This window comes from Egretta garzetta, unplaced genomic scaffold (genome assembly GCF_000687185.1).
Source record: "Egretta garzetta isolate BGI_Z169 unplaced genomic scaffold, ASM68718v1 scaffold598, whole genome shotgun sequence".
NCBI lineage: Eukaryota > Metazoa > Chordata > Aves > Pelecaniformes > Ardeidae > Egretta > Egretta garzetta.
Genome location: NW_009260621.1, coordinates 1714909 through 1741337, shown reverse-complemented (window position 1 = coordinate 1741337; position 26429 = coordinate 1714909). Strand labels below are relative to the sequence as shown.

At 39.4% G+C, this 26429-nt stretch overlaps 1 protein-coding gene across 1 annotated transcript in view; it reads left to right on the top strand.

The window, feature by feature from the left end:
- KIFAP3 (kinesin associated protein 3) overlaps window positions 1-26429 on the top strand; it is a 66003-nt gene that overhangs the window by 36902 nt on the left and 2672 nt on the right. The window contains 2 exon segments of the mRNA XM_009645308.2: window positions 4406-4595; window positions 8894-8993. Coding sequence (XP_009643603.1) covers window positions 4406-4595; window positions 8894-8993 — 290 coding nt within the window.

Genomic DNA, 26429 nt, shown 5'->3' with positions numbered 1-26429 from the left:
AGGTGCCACAGACACCTGCAGAAGGTGATCAATAACATCTGTTTCTCTCCTCAGTTTATAGAGACACATAGTTCAAATGACATGCCTAACTTTTGGATAGCTAGACAAGATAAATCTTTTCTTTCTTAATAAATGGTTAAATTAACCTTTTATGTAAACTGTATGTCTTGGGGTTGGTTAAATAATGAAGAATTTAATATATCACCAACTACAGCCTTGAACATAATGAACATTCTACTTACTGTATAGCAGTTTTAGTTTAGTATGAGGAATCACATCAAATGAACCCTATTACAGACCCAATTAAAGGGCAACCACATTAAAGTGAGAAGGAAAATCTGTTTTTCATCAGCTGTGAGAGAACATAAAGCAGATCTGTGTAGCTCTATGTTATCCTATAGTGTGTTAATCAGATACAAGGTGTGACGGAAGCCAGTGACAAAGGGGACCCCTGATAGGGAACAGACATGCTCTGATAATAGGCCAGTTAACGCTTCATAATATTTCAATGGTTCAGTAGTAAACAAAGTTGGAAGTAGAACTTCAAAAAGGATGGCACATTCCTCGCAGAGTCGAACCATACATCTTCTATGACACTTCTGGATTTATGGAAACCGAATGTTAAAAACAGCGATGTCAGGGAGCTCCAAAGAGAATAAAATCAACCTTCAGGATTCTTCCTTTTATGTTTCTGAACATGCAATATTTGGGAGGGGGGTGAGGAGGAGGGGCTGGAGAATAGGCACATTCTGCCCACCTTCTCGTTCCCCCACCCGCTGCTTTTCTAGTAGCCTAACATTTAAAAGGACTGGAGGGCACAAAGCTATGCTTGTATCTCCATGTTTAGTTTTCTAGTTTCATTTTTTTTGTGGGAATTCCTTAGTAAAGAAGCTGTGCTTCATGTGTTTAAAAAACAAAACCCAACCAAAAATAAAAAAATCCCACAAAATTATTAAATAAATAAATAAATAGCTCAAAATATAATTACTGGAAGACTTGCTGTGTTTTAGGGAATTGTTTTGCTCTAAACATCTTTAATTTGGTTTCTTTGTGCCTTTTGGCTGTAGTCCTGCGTTTACAGCTTTTCTTCCATTCTGATGTTATTCCATTAATCATTTACCCAGTGGTGTTTCTGCACATTTCTGTGGAAAATCTACAGACATATTCCTGATCTAGCAGTACTTAAATGAACTTTTTTTGTGTTGAGGTTATGTAAATCATTCTAGATTATTGCAAATCATCCTTTTCTAGGATTGCTGCCAGAATGAAACTCTTGACAAAACTGATCATTGATGTGATTCTGGTGCGGTCACTTCTTTGTTTTTGTTGTTCATTCATAGTGAAATGCAAGGTACAAATGTAACAAAGTAGCCAAACGGCTTGAATGGATAACGTGTGATTTTTAAGTAATGTGCAGATACGCTCAATCTTACAGCTGCTAATTTGCCATTCAGTTGCTAATCCTATTTTCCAAAATTTAAATGAATGATTGAGGTAAAATACCTGGGAGTTTTAAGCCTCTTAATATAGGATGTAGGATACATAGGAATATTCTGCTCTGTTGTCATTGTCTAAAGAAAAAAATCAGTTAGTATCTGAGAAATATTAACTGATTTATTTTTTTTAGAAGGATATAAGAACTTGATGTCTATTTGTGACAGATGTTCAGACAGTGGTGTGGAATGGAACAGTGACGTTGGGCAAGTGGGTTTCATTTGAGGTTGGGAAGATTAAACATTAGGAAGATTAAAATGTTTTCAAAGTGCATTTAGAGTAAATGTGAATTGGATAATTTAGCTGCTGACCTTTCTGCTTTATAGAACTTTTAAAAGTAAACAAGATAATGTAAAAGGGATTCAGCTTTCCCACAGATTAGTCTAATTTGCTGATTGTTAAATTTGTTTATTTTCTCCCACTTCTTTGCAATCATGATTTCTGGGAATAGTTTTCTTAAGACTGCAGTATGATTTCTGGCAGTTACAAGGTGTTTCTGTAAAGCTTGTAAGTAATTCACAACTGCTGGAGGCTGACATAATAGATAGCCCACAGTTTAGCTCTGGCAGATGCAGCAAAGGAGATGTTTCCAAGATGCTAGTCAGATGTCATCATTGAAAGTCATGCTCTTTCACTTTTTTATGGATCATTTTCTAAATCTCAGTGATGAGCTTGGTTTTTCCAGGGAAACTCTTGTTTTGCGTTGTTATTCCTAGCCTTTCCTTTTAATCTAGAGTGGAAGTTGGGGAAAAGATCAAGAGGCAGAAATAGCATGAGATGTTATTTTTCCAAACAGTATGAGGCATTAGTTGTCTGTTGTTTTTTGTTGTTTTGGGTGCTTTGTTTTCTTTTGTCTTTCTCCCTCCCTAAGGTTGCTGCATTATTGTATGGCTGAGAGAAATCTGGAATTTGCTTGAGGCCGCTAAGCACTAAGAACATCTATAGATCCCACAGGTGATACCTGCTCTGTGTATGGAAGTTATGCAGGAGACTAGGTTTTGAACAGGACCACTTGTGTGCCAGGATAGTGTGGAGGGGAATTAGAAAGGTCTAGTAATTACTGTTGATCAGAGTTGGAATTGGAGAAATTTTAGAATAATGCCACAAACTGATCAGAGACCCAAATCTGCAGGTACTTGCATGGATGTCCTGTCGAAAGGGAGTTTACTTTCTGCTTTAAGCCAAGAGAAATAAACTTGCCATTTTTCCAAGTAAAACAAAGTTTAAAAACCCACTGCTATACAATAAGGGTTTGTGGTTGCACAACGTGACATGATTCCCCATGAAATCTTGGATGCTCTAGATACTTGTTAGCAAGGTCAGAAAAGCCTCTGCCAGAATGACAGGGCCAGCTGGTTTTTATGTTACTAACAGGTCAGAAGGGTAGAAGAGGCACAGGGTAGAGTGTTGCCTATGTCAGGTTAGTAGCAGTGAAGACAAGGTAAGTTGAATATTAAGTCAGTTTAAAAGCTCAAGTTCAGTCTACAGTGGTTTCAGAAGTTTAACCTGAGCTACTAAGCTAACTTATTCTGTCTTCACTGCAATTTTTTGATCTCTGGTTGTAGATGGATCTGCTGTTGCTTGCCTAGCTGGACCAATTTAAGAAATCACCATGTCCACAGCTAAGGCATTGTTGCTAATTGTGTGAACATTCTTCATCCCCTTCAGGGATAAGTAAAACAGATTTTAAAAACCTTAAACTACTCCAGCAAGATCTCCAAGGAAAGTCTGTCTAGATCAGATGTTAACCAATCTGAGAGTTGAATTATTTTCAATTTTTCTCTCCTCTGTAGTTAGGTTAGAAGACTGTGAAGTGGGACCTGTTTCACAAGGATATTTCTTCCCACAAGTAGAAACACTTTGGTTATGAATGTTGTTCTTGTTCACAGTCCTTCAATTAAAAAAGTACTAACCATAGTGCATTGTCTGTGAATCTTCCCAAATTGATAACATCTGCAGATTTTGTATGCTGATGAGTTTCCTATAGTTAGCTGTGCCCTATCTTTCCAGTAATATTGAGAAACTGAGTGTTTTCCACAGGTGTGTTCTCCCTGTGGTAATCAACAGTCTACACAGTCTGGTCTGTTTAGAAAAGCCTTCTAAACAGCTGATTGCGGTGACCATAGGCTATGTCACTTCCTTCCGATGCTCCTTTATATTAAATATCACATCACTTGAGTGCAATCAGGCTGTAATCCAGATAGAAATTTCATGTCTACCTTTTGTTTCCATAGTGGCTGGAACCTATATCTTGTATTCCTCAGCTTTCTGAAGAAGTTCCTCTCAGATTTTAGTTTTGTATCTCAGATTCCCATATCTTCTTTATTACAAATGTTGGGTACCATTTTTGTGGGTATTCAATATTAGATGTAGAAAACCATTATAAATTTTGACAAGAAGTTGAAAATGAAATCCTGTCTTATTGGAGCTCATGGAAAAAAGTAAAGATATATTGGTTTTATCACAACCTTTTTTTGTTGTACTTTCTCGTAACTAGTTGTCCTAGTGAATGCTCATCTAATGAGGACATGCAAGGTATTTGGCCAGTGTTAGTAATTAATTACTGAAATCCCCCTGAGAATTGGCAGTACTTGGCTGCTATTGATAAATCAAGTGAGGAAACGGTGATGATGGAACTGCTCAAAGCAGGAATTTTTTCTGGATGGTGTAAAGTTACAACCACGAAGGGAGGATTGTACTGCTGCATGTACAAAAACAAAATAACGCCTAGCACTTGCAAAATCATCCCCTTGTTTGCTCAAAGTACTCTGCAAACTGAACAGAGGATTTAAGTCACTGAACTCTGAAACTTACATCTTTCACTGACATTAAATTCCTCTGTTATTTCCTGTTAAACCAAGCAGCTTTGTCTATACCTCATCCTAAAATATTGTGTGGTGATTTTTAATAGGAATATGATGAGGAATGGGCTAAAAAAATCCAGAGTGAGAAATTTCGATGGCACAATTCTCAGTGGCTGGAGATGGTGGAGAGTCGGCAGATGGATGACAGTGAGCAGTATCTCTACGGTGATGATCCTATTGAGCCCTACATCCATGAAGGGGACATTCTGGAAAGACCTGACCTCTACTACAATGCAGGTAGGGCAGCATGAGTAAGTATTCAGGTCTGGATTGTTACCTCTGTGTTTGGAATGGGAGCTTGACCTGGGGCTGTAGAGAGAATCCGCTGACTCAAACCAGTGGGACAGTTACCCTTTTGTGTCACTGGGAGCAGCACTGCTGCATGCTAGCCAGGGATGGGTTTGTCCTTGTTAGGATGTTAATGACTGATTGAGTACTATATATCCATGACCTTATGAAGTGTTACAGGTCTTCAGAAATATAGGTAGACCTATCTCGGAGAGCTAATGGACTATGATTACTGATTTGAATAAAAGTGGCCCAGCCTTGTTCTTCACACCTATTTTTTGTGTCCATAGCTTGTTTGCTTTGCAAACACAAACCTTTTCTTATCCCTCTTAAATTCACAGTTACAGGATTTGATGCTGAATTTTGTTCTGCCTTATGTGTGTGTTCTGTAATAGAATTTTTATTGCAGATCCTGATGAAAGACTTTACTTGAGTCACATCAAACATGTAGGTTCCTTAGGAGAGGCAATCATTCCATGACTTCCAGCTAATGTTTGTATGATTTTGCTGTTGTATATTTAGGGAAGCATGAGAATCTGTTCTCTAAATACTTTTAGTTCCTCATATGAAAAAGTTTTACTACTTGACAACTTGAAGAAGTTAGTTAAACTAAAATTATTTTTTAGAAGTCATGTTCTTATTTGAGACTAACCCTAATACTTTTTTTTTTCTAAAGAAAAAAGACATTTCTCGTCATTTTGCTTAATCCTATTAGTAGTGCATAATGGCACAGTTCTGGGGGACCTCAAGGGGAGACTGCTCTGTCCCTCTCCTTCCGTAAAAATTTTATGGTTACTAAGAAAATAAAGTTGCCGTACTGCATTAAGACACTGATGTATCTAGTCCAGTATCACCAGCAGTTTCAGAGGAGGGTTCAAAAAACTCTGCAGGAGACAATCATGAAATAATTTGCCCACCGGATAAATGTCTTCATAACTTTTCATAAGTAGGAGTTGGCTTATGCTCTCAAACTTGTGGCTTTATATCCTTTTCAAACTACTGGATGACTGTGCAAGCGTGGATTTTTTTTTTTTTTTTTAATTGCTGGGTTTGAGTCTGTGGGTTTTTGTTTTCCACATAAGCGTCCAGTCCTTTGCTATGAAGCATGAGTCACAAAACTCTGACTCTGGGTGAATTTGCAGGAATAGTAATAAGAAAACAAAACCACTAGACCCCATAAGCTTTACTTGTAGTTGCTGTGAGAAAATAGTTGTGCATTTCAAAAATTATTCTCAAAGGATATCAAAAATTAAGGACTCTTTTTCTTTTACTTTTGATTACGTATGTCAGCCACAGCAACTTGCCTTTTTAGTGGTATGTTTTTCCCTTTTGAATCCTGTACTTTTATCTTGCTCTACTAGACCTACAAGGTTAGCAGTGTGAGGTGTGTTGTGCAATACCAGGGTTTGGGCTTCCTGAGTTAAAGATGTATCAGCATGCTGTTGTAGTCTCTCCTTTACAGGTCTTAATAATAAACCTTTGCTTATTTCATAGGGCCATTTCATTTCCCAATAGTGTGAGCTAGAGGTGGAGTGGCACCAGTAACAGTGAATTTCCTGGCTTTTAATAATTTATGTTACAGGCTTAATGTTATTTGAACAAAGATTTTTGTGTTGGAATTGATATTTGACCGGGAAGGAGAGGCAGATTTCCAGTGATATGTTCTGCAGATGTTTGAAAAGTGCTTTTGTTTTTAAAGGTATAAGAGTAGGTGATTATACTCAAAATACAGATTCACTTCTCAGGTTCCTTCCTACAAGTGCCAGTAATGGTGTGCTTCTGAAGTCTGCTGGATTTATACTTTTGAGATGTGGCCAGAAGTGACATAATATTCCTTTGAAAAGACTGTGGGTTATTGTACTAATTAGAGTAGGCATTTGGGTTTCTGAAGGACAGAGCATTACTTAGTCAAAAAATAACAAAAATACAAATTTTTGTGCAGTCAGAAATTAAATGCTTGTATTTCAGTTTGCTAATTTTAGAAATGACCTGCACTGATGGCTGATGCTCAATACAAGTCCCCCCTCAGCCATAATGGTTCTTGAGTTCACTGATGGCAAGATGAGTTCCTTATTGCAGTGATACACCTACATCTTTCTTGCATGGTAATTTAAATCTATGTGAAAAACTTAGTAGAATCTCTGAAGTTACCTTCATGAGCTCAATATCTCCCTTGCTCTGTAAGTACATAACCCTAATTTATGTTGAAATGTACATTACAACAGACGTCCTTTAACTGCATAATCATATTATATGCAGCTGATGCTACCCATGTGCTCTCATTTTCCTATAAATTCATGTGAGCTGTAACTGAGTGTTATGGTTTGGATGTTAGCACTCTTGATTGAAGACACTTTTAAGTAGTGGTAGCTCTAGTCTCAGAGTTAAAATGTAGTGCTTTCTTCATTAATATAAAGATAGATGTTATTTTTAAGTCTCTCTGCTTTCAAATAAGTTTTAACCAAACCTGACTGTTTAAAATCCATAGCCACTTAAATAGCATGGGTTTGATCCGCAGTGCTGCAGGTATAAAAGTGCTAATGTTCCCCCTCATTTCTGTTTTGTGAAAAATACAGAATAGGTGGTGAGACAGGAAAAATTGGCACAAGTGTTAATAATGGCCACTTTCCTTCCTCTTCCTTGGTCACTTTACATCCATATGATCACACAGAGCACTCATGTCTCACTGAACATGCTGGAAGACAGTAATATCGATCTGTGCCAGATTACCTGCTTGTCAAGTAATACTCTTTCACATACTGTATACACATGTATACAATTAGAATATAGCCATGTATAGCTATCTTATGCTGCTAAAATGTAGTCTGATCGTGGCTAGCATTTTTCATTTACAATCTGTTGCATTATATTCGGTCACTTTCCCATGAGGTACTATCTTCTAAATGAATCTCTGTAGCACCTCATCAAATGTCTGTTAAAAATCTAGATGTGTCAATTCTATTCCTTTTATCATTTGTCACTATATTATCTTCAAAAAACATCAGGTAAATTCATAAAGCACAGGAAGATTTGTTTGAATGTCTGAGTCCTCATCTCTAAGCCCTTGTGTCTGTAAGTAACTTCCCTCTGCTTCCTGCACAGGCAATTTTAGTAGTTTTGAAACCGCAGAGGTTAAGCTAAGTGGCCTGTGACTCCCTGGATCTTATCTCTCTTTCTTTAAAGTGGAATGGCATTTGTAACTTCCTAGTCATTGGGAATCTCTCTCTCCCCCCTCTGTTAAACTATTAAAGTATCAGTATTGAATGTACCTGTTTCTGCCCTGTTTTTATTGGGATGCTTTCTGCACTGCAAGTCTGGGATCATTTTCTTACAGTAACGGACACAAACTGATGTAGGGTCTGTTTTAATGAAATAGCTCATTTTATCTGATTAGAACCTAATGCTAATTACCAAGTAAGAGCTGTGCCCTTAATATTGACAAGAAATGTGTTTTGTAAATGGGAACAGGAAAGAATTAAGCTGGGTTCTCATTCAGCTGGGGTTAGTTCACTGACTTTACTTCAAAGACACTCTGGATTTACACTGATGTAATGGAGGGAAAATGTTAGCCCCTGATTTTCTTCTCTTCCTTACAAAGCAAGCAGAGACTTTGAAGCCTTTAAGGAATACTACTGGCTTTACAAATGTCTGCATCCTCATATGCCAGTGTTTTAATATAAAGGAAGGGAAAAAAACCTAACCTATGTTCTTGAGAGGATATCCTGTGAAAAGACCACCCCTTTAGGAAATAGCTAGACGGCATTAAAATATGGGGCAGAAGAAAGAAATAGGTTTGTTCTTGTTTTTCTTTACCCTTCACCACTATCTCTTAAAACTGGTTGAGTTTGAACAATTAAGACCTTAGCTGCTCTACTGCTTTTACGCTCCTGGCCCAGATTAATGTTTGACGTTTCTCATTACTTTTTCTCTGGGCTCACTTTCATGATGGAGCAGACAAGATGGCTTTTGATTTAACCTTTGTAGGCCTGAGGAGGAAGGGGTAAGAGAATATTTTTTAGGTACAGCTTTTTTCAGGGCAGTAGGCTGAGCTACTTGGAGTCCTAGTAAGGGGGGGTTTTTTGTAATTGAAGTTGCTGTTTCTCAGTATTGTTGTTGCTTGACGTTCCTCCCAGAAATATTACAAGTTGCTAATGAATTCCTAAGACAAACCAGCACGGGTTGTGTTGCCCACTTGCCCTGAAGTCATGCTCCTTCATATGGTCACTGTATCTTTCTTGTTTTTATAGATGGCCTAATAGCCCCTGATGGGGCAGTGAGTCCAGATTTCTTCAGTGATTACCATCTTCAGAATGGAGACCTCGTTGGGCAGCATCCCTTCTCTAGCAGGTAAATTGCTGTTTGTAAAGAAGGCATACAATCAAATAACAGCTATTCAAGTTTCTTTATAGGGCTTCAATTGTGGTGTTCAACAGCTTCTGCCCTCACAGCAGTGTGAACGGTTTACACTGCAAAAAGCAGTTCTAGTCTGTTTTCTGAATTACATGTTCCTTTTAATATATTTGCATATGTGTTGTAATAACATCATAGCTTTCCCAAAACTGTAGAATAGAAAAGGAAAACTAGAACACACAACTAACTATGTGTCATGACAATTACTCAAATACTATTGAGACAGGGCTGTTGAGGCTTGAGATGCTGATTACCTAGAAGACTTTTGTTTCTGATATTCTTAAATTGTTAAAAATAAGTTTCTCAGCTGCAAAAACTATTTCTATGGGTTTGTGTGGTTCCCTCCCCCCCCTGCCCCCCAGCCCAAGTCTTCCCAAGACGTTCTCAGTTAGATTACTGATGGCATGCACTTTGAAAATTTGCTAGATGAGCAAAAGATGTCGGCTTGAATTTTGGAAGATGTTTCTTTGAATTCCCCCTCTGGTTAATGACCTCTTCTTCTCTGAATGTTAGCAAGCTGTTCCAGTTTGAATTTCAGAGTAGACTTCTCCCATGAGTTCAAAATAGAAAAGACTCGTTTCAAAGAATGAAATCTTCATAGATCCTGTAGCAATTAGGAAATGCCTTTTATAGACCACGAATTATGTGCACTCATTAGCAGGAAATATTTCAAACACTTTGCAGTCAAAGTACAGAATTCACTTTTAACAGGATGCCCTCCGGACACGCCCAGCCCTGTGGTTGAAGTTGCTTCTTTCTAAAGGAAGAGTGCTATTTTCGCCACTTACAACTTTAGTCACCATTTGTAAAATACAAGCAATTCACAGTATGTACAGCTGAAGAAAAAAAGATTTTTCTACCTTACTTTAGCTTCTTGCAATTGTTAGAGGGCAGTGGATGGTTACACTTGTTTGTTTATTCTACCTGTGACGCGCCAGAAAGCTGAACATTCAGCAGGGATGGAATGGTGGTAACATTTTTAAGAACAAATTGAAATAACTAAAATGCTCAGATTGGGAAAAAACGTAGGACTTAAGAGATGGATCCTCTTGAAAAAAGGAAGCGTTTATACTCCGTAAGGATCAAGTTCAGACTAGTGTGTAACCCTTTGTGTGGAACCTATGTTTGGGAAGGGGATATTGGTGCTGATCGTTTCCAAATGCGCAACCTTCGTTTCAGAGAATGCAGGTGATGGAGAAACTGAGGGAAGTATGAGCTGTATATGCTGCTCTTGGAATCTTACTATGTGACTTGCCACTTGCAACTTTAAAATAGACATGCAACCCAGGAGATGACAGATTTCTATATTAACCAGAACATTGTATGGGTATGTGGTCCCAACAGTCTTCATATCCCCCCGGAGGTGGGGGGAGAGGTGTGTAGGGGGAAGCTTGCAGACTCCTTTGTTTCCAATAAACTCAGATATAGCCCCAGTCAAGATGCTCTTGTTTGGCCAGAAAGCTTTCAGTTGAGAAACAAAATCTTGGATGTCCTTGGGTAAAAGTTAAAGTAGATCACTCAACCTCAAATTTCAATCCCTTTTCAGGGAGCTGTGTTAGTAAGTTGCTTTTTAATCTGATTGTATTCCAACTAAAATCAGTAGCAAAGTACATCTGGTGTATACCTAGTTAGTTTAAGTATTTCTAGAGTTTTCTTATAAAGTCTCAAGGCATTTTGGAGGCTCACCTCAAGAAAGAAAACAGAAAAACTTCAGTCTGGCTAACGACAAACTTGGTAATTGCTCATTGATGATAGTTTCTCTAAATATTCAGACTTCTCATTAGAATTCTGTTTTCTAGGAAGACTTTTTTCAATATGATTGCTCCATGGATTTATCTGCAGTCCAGACGCGGGGCCTAATTGGAAACAGTGTGGACTGCTGCAAATGTTCTGTCCTATTTGTAACAGAGCAGGACTGAATTGTTTGATAGAATAGATACTGGCAGTCGAATGGCGAATCCTAGTTTTCAGATGTGTGTCATTATCGTTTTGAACTTCTTGGCACCAGAAGCCAGGATTTCCTGATGCTTAGAGCTAATGTAAAATGTATTAGTGCTCCAAGGCATGAGCCATGGAATTGCCAGTCCCGTGAGTTTGGAGAGCGAGACCCTCCCTTTTCCCAAATTTGAATTGGTGTTGGAAGGTAAAACCATACATGCTAGAGAGCCTAATTAAAAATAATAGCAGCAAGTCAAGGCTCTTTTTATATGCTATATAGTGTACATTTCATCCCTACCAAAACATAATTCTAGGGTATTTTTTATGCTTACAGTTTAAAGCTAACAAGAACCTTATGTCAAGGATTTATTTTTAACCAGTTCCAGCTTTTAATAAATCAAGATTTTTGTTATAAAAATGGTTCATTTTTCTATTATTAATATTTGAATATGTTTTCAGAAGCTTTTTTAGAGAAAGCTGAGTTATGATTTGCATAGGCAACTAGAAAGTCAGTTAATAGTAACATTTCTGTGAGTTCAAAGAGAGATGGCCTAATAATGCCTATTTTTGGTCTTCCCATTTGTTATACTTTTTTATTTGTTATACATTTATTTGTTGTGCCTCTGTCTTCTGGTCTTGGCCTTTTATATTGGGCTTTTTAATTCTGTAATAGAAACAGTTGTTTGCTAAGCAATGGGGTGAGTTCTGAAGGAGTCTTCTCCATCATATAAGACCACCCTGTGAAATTTGAGGTGGGTGACAACCATGAGCTGACTTCTTGCTACTCGGCTTTGAATAATCTAATCCTTTCTTCTCCTTTCTGCATTCCTGTGAGGAATGTTATCTCTTTAATTTCTCTGAGGTTATTTCCTATCCTTACAACATGCTCAGACTGGATCAGGACTTCCCCTTGCCTCCAGGAGAACCTAATGAGCTAGCCAGAAAGCCTCACCTTCTTAGTGCCTGCATGTCACTGAAGCTGAGCTAGTGTTGAACTAGTGTTGGCGCCCCTGGTGCATTACCAGGGCTTAACTGTGTTCTGATCACCAACTTCGTTTTTTGGAGCCAAAGAAATGGGTCTGACGAGAGGTTTTTAAAGGACTGCAACCAAACTGAAGTCTCCTTGAAGATTTTCACTGTAAGCATTAGTTAATAGTACCTGTGGAAGGGAGCTTGACCCACACCAGTTATACTGCTTTAAGGAGCTAGTGAAAACCATGAGCTTCTTCGGTTGTAGGATGCTAGTTCTAGCAGAGGTCAGGGGCAGCCTCTGCCATTGCAGTTCTACCATGTTACATTCAGGAAAATTCAGGGAATTGGAGCAGCAGCTGTATCCAGAGGTACAAACAATGAAGTGGTTGACTTCCCCGTAACCCATCAGGAATATCACAACCATCTGCTGTGGAGTCCCTGTTCCAGGAGACACTGGACCTACATATCTAGACCTGCTGCATAGTCTTAGGCAGGTAGGGAAGTCCTTTTTTTAAGTAAAGAGTAAAACGGGAGTTTTAAAAAGTTAAGGTATTTATAGGCACGTGCACTCACTGAGTTAGCACATAGGGTTTTTTTTCCCCCATAACTTTTTAAGAGGGAAACATGAAGTAATAGTATTAGCAGTAAGAAAATCTATGGATCTGGTAAATTAGATGAGTGTCTTAGGGGCTTCATTTTTCAAAGACATTGCCTTCCCTTCACAGGGTTTCTTTGACTTTGCTTTGAAACCTGGACTACTGACTACTGTCCAGAGTTGTCCTGCATCATGAAGTACAGAACAACTTTTGAAGGGAATCATAAAAGCATCTAGCCCTAAATTCAGTTTATAGATATGCTTGCTATTCTGGACATACCCTGAAGCAAGCAGGGATAATTGCTGTTTCTGGTACTTGTCAGCATAAAGGAGAAGCAGCTCATAAGTCAAGACCTAGAAAGTTAGCATTGTTCTAATACTGCCACCCTTGCTTTAGGGACCCAAGGCATTGTTAGAAATAGAGATGCTTTGTTTCTGGTAATCTAGCTTGTGGGTTTTGCAGCTTTAGTTTACAGCTCTTATTTCTGAACTATATTCTTAGCGGAGTTGTACTGTTGTGTATGATGTCTATAAATAGAACTATTTCAGAATGTAATGTACACAGAAGCAGTAATAAAATACATAAACAGCATCTCTTGTTTTCCTCAAAGGTTTGGAGCAGAATGCAAACAGATTGTAAGGTATGTTTTCCATTCAGCAGAAAATACATGGCTGAGGAGGTTGTTTTGACAGCTTGTATCCAGGTGTTTTTTCATTGGCTAGGGGAAAGACTTTTATGATTAGATTACCAGCTTTGAATCATCTTACTGTCTTTCAGAAGCAGATAGGCATTAGGCATAGATTTGAAATTTTCATCTGTTATTAAAATCTGTATTCAAGGCTCCTGGTTCTGATAACTGTTAATATAGAGTGAAAGTTTTATGATTGTAGCAAACAAAAAATCCCTCACTTTTGGCTAATGTGATGACAGCTGAGTGTCTGAGCTGCAAGGGAGAAAGACCAGCTGAAAGACATCTTCAAGAATCTGTGGTCATTTATCAAATTTTAATCGCCTTCTAGAGACTAATTACTTTCTTAAGACGCAAACATAATAGTGATGGCTAAATATCTTTATAATAGAGATATACACACTATTTTTCTTTCCCTTTGGGCAAGAGTCCACTTTTTAACCTTTCATAGCTATAACTAGATAATGGTACAAACTTTAAGTGCAGAAGCCAATTTTTTGTTAATATCTTCATCGGAATTCCCAAATCCTGTCTGTCTGTAGCTTTCGAAAGATTAATAGTTAAGAATGCTGGAGCTAGCCAAAACTACTTTTTTTTTTTTCTTCCCAAGAAAGTTTTCTCCAGTACAGAATCACTTAACCTCATTATAAAATGCAGGAGAGCTGCCATTGCACAATCTTCATTTTCACTAAAACAAGGCGTTTCTGTTCCCAGCGTATGTGCTTGCATCTCCTCTCAACAGAAATCTGATTGAAGCTTCTTCCCAGGAAGCAGTGAGGTTTGGCATGTCAAACAAAACCAGTTTTATGGTGTGACTGTCTGTCTGTCCTTGGTGGAACATCTTTCCTCTTGCCTGGATTTACAGCCGAAAACTGTAGCTGCATTTCTTCTTTTTGCCCTGGCAGGTCATTGTGATACTTTGTGAGCTAAGCATGTGGAGCCAGGGCCTTGCAGGCTGCTCTGCGTTGACTTCACTTAAGCTGTGTCTGTTGGTTATGCACGCCTGTACTTGCCAACAAGCTGTTGTGTCTTGAGCTGATGGAACTGTGGTGGTGGGAGCTTCAGTAACTTAATACATGGCTGTAGGTCCTGGTGGGAGCACAAGGAAGACTGTTACTGTGGCTTAGCTTATCTCTAGTTAAGCTACCCACATGTAATGTCTGCATGTGCTAAAAGTCCACATTGAATGGCAAGAATAGTCAAATCCACAGGCTTTTTTGCTTGGGTACCCTGATGAAAATCAGATGTGAATTTTTGTGGGGGAAAGACCTAGGTATGTACCCTCCTGCAGTGAGGTGTGAACTCCCAGTTGTGAGTCACAGCTGAATTGCTCCTGTTTGGGTCAGGGGTAGGAACTGCATCAGGTGCTGGCAAATATTCATTCTGTGAATGTTTATTAAAATGTTTTTAAATGGTTGTACCTCTAACTTGTATCCTACATTGACGTTTATAGCTGTCTTCATTATAGATCCTCATCTTCAGTTAGATTTGCTAAAAGCAATCCCATGTTGTATTTCTCAAGCATTGAAGCCAGGATTTCATCTCTTCCTTGCTTTAGTCCTTAAACCCCACAGGATATATTGCTGATATAAAGAACCTTCTTCCTAAGGAAAGGACTGAAGGAGTCAGTGACCCTGCTATGGAGTATTTCTCACCCATGTTGTATTTTCAGTTCTGGGCACAGTTTATTCAGAAGTTTGAACATTCCCTTCCCAGCCTTTCAGTAGCTAAATGCCATCTTGCAGGCTATCTCTGAAGGTGAAAAACTAATACATTAACAGAAAGTAAAAGCGAGCTGCCTCAGGCAGCCCTTCACAGCCATCAGTGACAGAAGAAACTTTGTTTTGTGGTTCTTGGAAAGATTAGCTTAGATAAAAAGCATGTTCTCATGTGGGGTCTGTGCTACAGTAGAATTGAAAGTATCCACATCTCTCTTTCCTCATCATTTGAATAGAGGCAGTAATGCTTTCATGTCTTACAGGTAGACACATAGCGAGTATAAAATCTTTCTAATTAATGGAAAGAAAAGCTAATAGAGTGTAAATTATTCTTACAATATGATTCTACTTCCAAACATTTTACCATAGTGATATTTCTTACAGTTCTGTGCATTACTTTTTCTTTTCCATACTTAAACTTTGTTTTAAAAATAAAAAAAAAACTTTTTTGCCTTTGCAATATGTTCAGCAGAGTTGTACTGAGCTTCTACCATTTAGACACTATTTAATTTGCATTTCCCAAGAGAATCGAATTAGGTTTTATTAGTAAATTGGGCCTATAACCTTGTAGGCAGGTTTTATTAGTTTATCACACATCAGTATTAGCAAATTGTAAATCCCACTGAAACGAATTTGAAAAGGCCTTTTAAAGAGAAGCCCAGAACGAATGAAGTTTCTGGAGACAAATAGGGGTTTTTTTTTTGGTTTGTGTTTTGTTTTTGGTTTTTTTCCTTTTTAATCCCACAAAAATGTTGTTAGTGGTACCAGAGTCTTATCTTTTTTTTTTTTTATCATATTCTGTTGTCCTAACTGCCTACATGTTTAGTTTTAAAGAAGTTAAACTGAATATGGTCAGGAGGATTTCACTACATTTCTGATACGGCTCTATATGGCTTGACATAACAGAGATAAAGCACAATTCTCATTTGGACAACACAGCATTTACTGGCTATTCATGTGAAACAGGCAGGTAAGTTTTTCTTTTTGTTCATCAGTGCCTGTTCAGGTGGTACATATGCCTAGAATGACGATCTTGCATCTAAAAGATAGTGATAAGGAAGCAGGAACTGCTGCCTTTTGGAGGGTTTTGATCACAGTCTGGGACAAGGTTATTGAAGGACTTCACTTGATTTCTTCAGATTCTGGATCATGGCCTAAATCAAAATTCACTTTATGGTTGTTTTCCTTCAGTACTCAAATGTGGGAGCCGTGCTTCCAGAACACCAGTGCTTCATCGCTAAGAGCTTTTGAATGTGAGCTTGAATTTTGTCGTGTCTAGTTTATAATAATTTGTTTCTGCACTGGTACTAAACTAGTTATCTCTTTCCTTTCCCTGTTTTTTTTTTTTTTTAGGTGGTTATCATATTCCCTGCTAGCTGTCGCTTTATTAGTTTTTTCATATCATCTTCTCAAAGCCATGTTTATAGAAATCAATTATCGGAACCTGATCATATTATAGCCCAATTTAGGTGTCACTAATATGTGTTTGACCACATTATGCTGTTACAACATGGCCTTGTGGGTTATTGTAGCATTTTTGAAGACCAGCAGTCTGATTATTCAAGAGGAAGAAGATTTTTCTCTATGACCCATATTCATCAATGAAATTTTTCCCAGGGTTTGAAGGTCTGTGCATACTGCACCACTAAAGGATTAGGGCCCAGAACTGCTTGTAATTTGGGAATATCCAGATGAGGACAATATGCTTCATATCCGGTATTCTATATACAGCAACTTCTTTTTATGTGCTTGGGTGCTTATTTATTTATTATTTTGTTCTTAAACTGTATCAGGAGAAGATTCCAAGCATGTCTCCTTGTATCCTCCAACAGGCAGACGATGTCCACAGAGCAACACGTAGTCCTGGCCCCAGAGAGCTGATAGTCAAGATGGGCAGGGAACCAAAGGCAAGGAGAAGGGAAGTTACTTGTCCAAAGTCAGGTGTCAGAGCCTGGAGTAGAGCAGTGCTTTCCTGACTGCTCTCGCAGTGCCGCAGTGACTGGACCACACCACCTCTCCAAGGTGTGTGGTCCGTAATCATGAAGGATCATGTTGCACTTGTTTCATTTACTGTAAGAGCTGTTTAATTGCTCTGAACAATTACACTAGTATGCTAAGAGACGAAATAGCTTGCTTGGGAATATTTTAAAGGTGCAATTTTTTCAGCAAGTTGCAGATGCCGTTTGGGAAGAGAGTTAGCATTGAGGTTTTAAGGCACTTCAGCTTTTTTGAAATATAGGATACTTGGGCCTCTTTTGCTTGCAGTCACTTCTCTTACACTTTTTTTTTAGTTGCTTTTTATTTTACTATATTCCACCTGCAGTTGGCCTCATTTAATCAACATGGTTTAGGTGGCTAAGAATTTTAAAAGAATACCAAAATGCTGTAGCAGTTAGCTCAAGTCCTTTGGAATGTCTTACCAAAAAATCCTCCAAACCTGGGTCTGTCTTTTCTGAAATGTAACGTTAATTAATTCCCACGTTCTGTCTGCTGTTCTTAGTCCCTCCAGATGTGCTACTAGGAATAGACTGGCTCCCTGGTTACAAGCCATCTGGGCTCTGTAAACTGATTTGCACTTATATTAAACAATAAGTGAACAGAATGCGGAAGAGTTATTAAAGCAAATGTACATTGCTTATAAATCTCAAAGTAAAATATTAAAATGTAATAAACAGGAATGGAATGTGCAAATGAAGACCTGCTTGTTTTTAATGAGTTTAGCTGTGACCTTCTCGATTTCAACCAAAAGAAAAGAATTTTATTTTTCTCTTTTTAAAAAAAAAAAACAAAAAAAACCCAAAAAAACTATAAAACTGCTTACAGAAGTATCTGAGACAAAAACAAGGAAATATAATGTTCTAAACTTGACTGGTCCAAACCACTCAAGCTGCTGTGACAGCTCATAAAACTGAGAGTAGTTTTTAACTGGACTCTGTTTTACATTGCCAGAGTGAATTTTCCTTGCAGGAAGTAGCCAGAAGGTTTATTTAGTTTCCAGACTGCTGCTTTGATCTTTCCATTCTGTCACTTCTCAGGTTACATAGCCCTTTTTCACTGCAGTAAATCTGCAACAGTTAATGAGAATAAAATTTCCTCCTTCTCACTGATCGCATGCTGTTAAATGCCAAACCACAGCCAGCAGCATATTTGCAGAATTCAGCTGCACTGTACAAAAACAGCACAATCGGTTTAATCTTGTTGTTTTTGTAATTCATTTTATTGAGCTTTCCTTTTTCAAGTGACCTATTTTATCAAGACAAGTGGTTGCAAGGCCAGACCTGGAAGAAAGATTTAAAACTGTAATAAAGTGAAGGGTGTTTTGTATGCTACGTATAAGCATGCTCACAGGATTCAAAATTAAACCTATAATGAGTAGTTTTAAGAAGTCCCTCATATCAGTGGGATATTTCTTACAGTTATCTGAACTGAACATGTGCTGTGAACAAGTCCTTAGTTTAAAAATTAATGTAACAAATTAACTTTTTTGCCAAATAGTTAAAATTGTTTTGATCCTAAAATTTGATTCTCAGAAACTGTGTCTATCAACTTCAGCTATTCAAGTATGATGACTGAACCACCCTTTTCTCCCCTCTGGAAAACTTTTTTTTTTTTATAAAATCTCATGGTTTAAAAAAAACCCTCCCAACTTCTAGTTTAAACAGTTTATTTGCCTTCTGGGGTTTGAGCTTTTTAAGTCTTATTTTTTTTTTTGAAGACTCCATGCCCAACATTTGGCCTGGAAACATTTTATTTTTTGTTCATTTAATTAAAGTTGAAAATTTTGCATCATAATGCTACTCCGAGGTATAAATCTCCAAGAAAATGTTCCACATCTGTATTTGTATCTGGCTTGTTCCCTAATGTATCCAGTGTTAGCTCAAAGAAAGCAAGCAGTAAGAGACATTGAGATTTACTTCCTTCTTAGTTTACACTAAAATAATCACTGATTTGAGATAGATTTTGACAAGATTTCACTAGAGCCCTGTGTTGATATATCAAAGTGGTTGAAATCTGGACAATCATCTATGGAGGTAAAAAAATATTTAAAGTTTATTCATCAGTAATAACACTCCAACTGCGTTTGCTGTGTGCGCTCTAGTGAATGCTGCAAATCCTGTAGTAATGTTAACTTTCAGAAAAGACTTTGAAAGCTTTTATTGGCTGCAGCTGTAAGTCAAAGCAGAGCAGATTTTTTTGACTCTCCCTCCCTCCTTCCCTCGAGCATCTGGGTTATCATCCACACTGAGTTGCCTGGTTCTTGGTGCTGAGCCCTGGAGGCAGCACGACTATCAGCCAGTAACCTGCTGGCATGGCTTTTCTGGGGATCTGTGCACAAGAGGGAACTTTTTTCCCCTTTTTGTGAAGCACAGAGCTAAGTGGCAGTGCTTGGAATTGAAGAGCTTGTATAAATATTTAAAGGAATTATTCTTCAGCTATGAGGGCTTCAGTGCAGGGCCCTGAAAACTTGCATTTCCCCTTCAGCTGTTTATCTCAGCATATGTTTTCACAGTGACTCTGCTCTGTAATCTAGCACAGGAAGCAAACACTTCCCATCTGGAAACGGGAAGGCTAGTCAGAAGCCTGTGGAAGACATGGGCCAGATCCTGAGCTGATCTAGTCAGTGACACCGGTCACCTCTATGAAGTTGCCACTTCAGGATCTTACTCTGCTCAGGCTGTTGGCTGAAGCTTCTGTACCCAGCATAACACCGTCATTGCTGGAGCTCAGTAAAAGAGATGCTTGAAACCTTCCCAAGCCAGACATGTTACTAGTTATGTTACTAAGGCGATGTACTCTTCAATTTATGGACTTGACACAAATACTTTGGACTGTGCAAGGAGAGAGGGGGAGGGAAGGACATCTTCGCTTTTTATTGCCTGCTCCTCAGGGCTTTTTTGTTTTCATTCTTAATTCATTTTTAAGAAATTGATGTATCTAATCAGTGGGTTTGGCCAGTTGTTGAGCCAACAGCACAGGAGATGTTTCTGTCAGACTTTTAACAGAAAGTCAGAACTCTTGGTTTCCGTTCCAGCTCTGACTGTGCACTTGACCTTTTAACAAATCCTGTACAGAATAGCTGAGAAACTCCCATCCACATGGCGGAGCTGTGAGCCTGGGTGAGGGAATGCTGGTGAAGTTATCCTGATGCCCTTCAGCGAAACAGGATAGCTATGTCAAACAACCTTGAGTTCTTGAGTGACTATATTGCCTGCTGGCTGTATTCTCAGTTTATTGCCTTTCTAGCAGATCAGAAATATTATTTTTGTCGTCTTTCAGGGGTGTTACAGAATAAGCCAAAGTCTCTTCTATCTATGTCAATCTAATTTGAATCTTCTCATTACTGTAGTTTGTCACTTGCTGTCTTTAATGTTTGGCATGGTTTTTCTCTTGGCTCTTCATCTGGGAAACTGAGGTTATGGAGAAAAGGAGCAACTTGCCTGGGATCACACAGCAGGTAACTGACAGAGCAAGAAACTGAGCCCAAGTCCCAGACTGCTTTCACAGAGCTGGGATGGCAAGCTCTACGGCTTTCAAGCAAGGCTCTTACCGAATTTGGCTAAGCAAGGTCATTTGTTTTTAGTTCAGTGCTTTCTTACTATTCAGTTGGGAAATACATATTTATTATTTTTTTTAAACACTGCCTTCCCACCAGTGAATTTTGGCATGCTTATTGCTTGGTGCATAGCTGGAGCCTGACACAGAAGACGCAGTGCTCATTTCTCCACAATTGTCAGATTTGCATTTGTTTGTAATTAAATGGCAGAAACAGCGGTATTGTGCTGAGATACAACTGGGCACCAAGTCCCGAAGCAACTGGAAACTTTAAGTCATTAAGTGCACTGAAGAAAGCTGGATCACATGGAAGGAGAGACTTAATCATATCCATAAAAGCTGTATCATGATGCACAAGGGAGCTAAAGGATTATTGTACAGGTTCATTCTGATATTTTCTATCTTTTGAGCAGATAGAGTATTGCTATTTAAGGAACATTAATATTCAGTGACAATGTAGAGATGGACTTGGTATTTGATGCAGTGTGCACAGTCACAGTCCCTGCTGCAAAACTCCCCTCCCACTTGAGCCTGAGGGATAGAAAGCATGGGGGGAAAAAAAAAGCTTCACAGATAGGGGAGAAAAAGTTGGGGCCATGAGAGGCAGAATTTAAGAGACTTGTGGTTTATAGTTTAACGTCATTACCAGTAGTGGGAGAATCTACAGTTACAGGATATTATATAAAGAAACATTGTTTTTTTTCTAAGGCTTCTCAGTTGTATGCTGTTTCTCCATAACCCATGGTTTGTGCTCGTACTCTGAAGACCAGAAAATTTATGGTCAGTGAAGCAAAACCAGAGGTAACTGGCGCATAGAAGTAAATAGGATCATCTTCTCAATCGCTAGACTCTAAGCAAGGGAAAAGCAACCAGTTTTATGCCACTTCCTGATGCCCTCCACTCTTTCATGTTATGAAATGTGTTATAAAAATCCCATCCAGTGCTTAGCTGACAGTGAGTATCAGCAGAAAGGCTCAAGAGTCCATGGGTTTCACAGGCTTTGAGTCTTGGTTGAAGTGTGGTGGTTAGCTGGTACCTGCAAAGGATTAACTGTTTCTTACCTGAAGGTAATTTAAGAAGCTGGAGGTCTGTGTGTGTTCTATGGAATTAAAAACACTTCCCACCTCCTGTGCTTGGGTGCACACTGTGCCTGAATCCTCACTGTATGAGGATATGGGTGAAGGCCTGGATGCCCCCAGCTCCCCTGCCTTTCTGTACCCTGGTCTCTGTGCAGAGGAAACCTGGGGAGGGTGGGAAGGAGCTGCAGTATTTGCTAACCAATCTCCTAATCTGGCTAGCAGGATTGTAGCCTCTGCCACATCCTATATGTGATTATACAGCCCTGTACTGCAACCGTTGTCTCAGACCTACAGTCTAGCACCTTTCATCAACACATTTTAAAAAAAAAAAAAAAAAAGCCACCGAGAGGAAAAAAATACAGACTTTGCGGCTGGCAAACTCCTGTGTGTCTTGTTGGTGAGTATGAACAATAAACTGCATCTCAGTTGTACAGGTTATAATGCTGTCCTTGTCTCGAGATTAGAGACTGCTGCACCATTTCTATGGTTTAGGTACCTCCTGAGGGAAAAATACAGCTTTTGGTATTCATCTGAACATAACTTTTGTCTGTTATACACAGGAACTTGATACAGCATTATAGATTACAGGGGTTTATGGGATGAGAGCTTATAAAGCAATATAGGATGGTAACTGTACCATATGTTATCAACCTCGCTGTCACATGCAAGTAGATTCACGGAAGGGAAACATTAGGACTTCAAGGATGCACTGCACGAAATTCTGAATGCCTGCCTGGGGTGAGGTGGGGGATGTTTTGAGAGTGAAGACTGGTTTTTAGAAGCAATAACGTATTAGGTGTACAAAGGTGAATTAGGTATTTAAAGGGAGGAGTAACAGAGGGGTTGCTATGAACTGTACTGATGTCAGGCTTCTGAAGGATGCTCAAAAACCTCCTGGTTCAAATGATACTCAGGAGTTTTGCAAAACTGCAGGTGTGACCAATGGCAGCAAGAAAAGGTGCCATGTGTGTAAACAGGGGCTGCATATTTATGCCTGCAAATAAACCCTCTCAGCAGCTTGATTGAGCACCTGGAGAACTTTAAGTGCGATTCCTTCATTAGAAGTTGGTAGGGTTGCTGATGAGTGGAGAGCTGTAAGTAGTGTTTGCTTGGTTTTACCAAGCTCAGAGGACCTAGTGAATTATAAATGTATAGGTTTTTTTTTTTTAAATAAAATTTTATTGTTAATAAAATTATAAAACTTCTATCCCCGGTGAGTAGCTGAGAGTGTCTCAGACACGAGGCTGGTATAAACCTTGTTGACGAAGAAATAAGAAGGGAGAATTGACAGGGGTTTAGAACAGGGTTAGGATGAAAAGAAATGTAGCTGAAACCGTGGCTGTGGTGGAAGCACCATATGTGTTAAGCTTGGATTTCTTTTTTTAGTGGGCAGTGATTTTGGGGTGGTTTAATTTTGGGTTTCCAGCCATAAATCTGATATGCTGAAAAGGATGAAATTTGGGCCCTAAAGCATGTAAGCTCCTAAACTGATATTTCGCCCTCTAAGGGGAAGACTCTTTTTTGCCACCTTCCACCTGCGCAGGCAGTCAGTCTTTTACAGTACACTCTGGTACGATTCTTGCCGTACTGCTTCATGCTTCTCTTATGAGCGTGCAGGCCTGTTTCCCAAGAAGTTTCTTGCTGGGATCGCTCAGAGATCCATGCATCCTACCGGGAGACTTCCAGTTGGACTTCAAGGGGTTAGTTTTGACCAAAAATTTCCCCAGTGACCCGGGACTTGCCTTTCTGAGGCCCTGCTTATGCCGGAGGAATTAGTACCTGTTTTAGAGCAACTTGTCAGCACCAGCACTAGTAACAGCGTGAACGCTAGTGTGGACAGGCTCAGGTGTCTATCGCATCAGGAAAACTTAAAGCAGCTTTGCTCCATGGTCCGTCTGCACCCAGGTGCTAATTACCCCAGTTCAGACTAAGCTCAAGAGCTCTCTTCCCATACCGTGCACTCACAAGCAGAAGATACCTGAACCCTGAACGGGAATCCCAGCAGAGGGTTGCTGGCAGAGTGCTCCCTGTCGGAGGCTGCCAAGTCTTCCAGACACACCACAAAGCCTATCTGGTGTCTGAGGCTCTGGACACAGGAGGGAGTTAAGGAAAGTAAGTATTTTGTGGACACAGTGGGATGCTGGCTGGCATTTCCTGCTGTGAGGGGGGACACCGATTGGTCTTTAAGTTTTAAAATTATGTCAGGGCACCTAGGGTCCTAGATGGGCATATTGATTTGGATGTCATGAATCAGAGTAAGTATCAATAAGCAGAGCTGTTAAGAAATCTCTCCTCACTCATGCACATCAGGAACATTTTCCTCTTCAGCATGTGTTCTTCAGTTCCCCGGCAGTACAAGCAAATTGGAAAGTTCAGCTGTCATTTGGGGAAGGTCATAGATCACACTAGCAGCCTGAGTAATCCAAGAGGTTTTAAGTATCATAGCATTTAGTTTAAAGTGAAATTTGCTCTGACAGGGGCTGGCAGACCAATAGGAAAAAGAAATATTTGTGCTTGGAGAAGTGCATGTGTAGAGACCACGAGTATAACTGATGGCTGGAAGTGATTTCAGTCTAAAAAAAACAAATCATTAAGAGAGTGCATTGGGGTAAAATACACAGTTCATATTTTAAAGGGTCTCAAAATGAACCAGCAACTGAGGTTAGCAGTACATAGTAATTAGCTGTGCTGTTCACTGTTTTAACTCCATCAGCTCCAGGCGTGGTGGTAAACTTTGCACAAGAAAACAGTTGCGCTTTGACAAGGTGGTTAGTGAGCACCAACCTCTCTGTGTGCATGCGTGCAATTTTGTGAGATTAAGACAACCGCATAAATCGGTTATCTGAGGAGTTCGTTGTGGTGTTGGGTGATCTTTATCCGCTATGCAACAGCAGGGATTGTGTGCACTTTTGCTAGGTACCTCATTGAACAGGGCTGATGAACAGGAGCAAAAAAAAAAATACCAATTTGAGGGTGAGTATTGTTGCCTCGATGGCATGTGCCTTTAAGTTTTTTGGGAAGACAGGCTGATGCTTGCTCTGCTGAGCGCTGAGCTTCCCTGTAAATGCTGTACAAATAAGGCCAACAACACGTTTTTCCCAGGAGCAAGTTTTGAAGTTGATTACTAGTATAAATCTAAGAACACATGGCACAAATCGTGATCTTGGGAGGGAGAGATCGTTACCCAACAAGTGTTTACAGCTGAAAAGCTACCATCTTTCCTGGCTCTACCCTTCTGCTGTTCTTGGCAGAAGTGGCAAGGATTCATCAGGACTTGGTTTTCAAACCCTTGTCTCCACCTCTGTAGGTTATGCTTGCAGAGTCACTGCCCTTGGCCTGCCAGCCTCGTGAGTAAGCCAGGCTTCAGTCCCCAGAGGCACGTTTGCCGTTGGGTTGCCCTACCCCTCAGTTACCTCCTGGGTTCAACAGCCTTTCCTTCGACTAAGAGGGCAAGCTTTTTGCTATGGGCTGCCAGCTCAAACGATCGCATAGGCAAAGCCGGTATGTTTCAAGAGCGCTAACATGTAAAAATGAAGCCTGTTTCAAGAGCACTAACGTGTAAAAATGAAGCCACCTTTATTTTGAAGCACGGACAAGCCTTCATTTGCTCAAGAGAAATATTTAGATAAGAGAGTGGTGATTTGGTCAAGGTGTTTTAATGTGATTTTTCTGTTCCTTTTAATTTTTTTTTAGCTGTCCAAAGCAGTTATCAGCTGATCCATCTCTTCCAGTTTTCTTCAGGACACTAACATATGTCTAAACCATTTGGAAATAACTGATACGCCTCAAAGTTTAAACTCTGGGGATCTTTACCTAATTACTTACACATTTATAAAAAAATATATATAAAAAATGATTTGCTGAGAATGTGATTGAAACCATATTTTCCCTGCTCTCATTATCAATTTAAATACATTTAAAAGTTCTTTGAATAAGGATTGCTAAACTGGAAATAGATGGGGAGGCTCTGCCGGTAGTGGTAGAGACCCATTGCCACCTCGTGGCTCAGTGCCGCTATTACACCTCAACCCCCAAATCCCCACTGTTCCTTTAGGTTGGTAGTCCATCATGGAGTGACCAAAAGAAGTTCCTGAAACTCTGCAGTTAAGAGAAGCCACATTTACATTTAAGAAGAAAGCCCTGCTTCAGGGTGGGTCTTAGGCTGCCCTATTTATTGTGTCCCTCTCTGCCATCACTAAACCCGAGGACGGCTGCTGCTGTCTCCCATGTGAGCCAGGGCATGGCCCCTCGCCATCAGCAGCCTCCCTGCATACAGAACTCGCAGCCTACGCTGCTCGCAGCTGGCTCGCTCACCTACACATCTTTCCAGAATGAAGTTTACAGTTGTTAGCAGAAACGCAAAGAGCCCCTATTCTACCTATTAGTAATAAAAACAACTTATCAACAACTTAGGTTGTTGTAGTCACAGAAAAAAAATAAATTGAAAGATAAACCCAGAAAAGCATTTTCTCTTAAAATATCTTTTCCTTATAAATCAACTGTAGATGCTTTAAGGATCTTTGGAAGAAAACAATGGAATTCCTGAGTTTAAAGGTAGCCTTAAAGGATCCTGCTTCTCTGCGGTGTTGCACGTGTGTGGTATTGCTGGCAACTGGGAGCTTCTAGTAACACAACAAAACTGGGCTCTGCACTTCTAAATCCCACTAAGCCTCCTTTTAGTATATTATTAACTCCTTGTGCTAACAGTACTGAAAGAACTCTCTTAAAGAATTGGCATTGTTTTACAGTAGTCTGTCTGTTTTCTAAACTGCCAAACAAATTGGTCAGCTTCATGCTACGTCCTTGTTGGCTTGTTCGGGACATGTCGG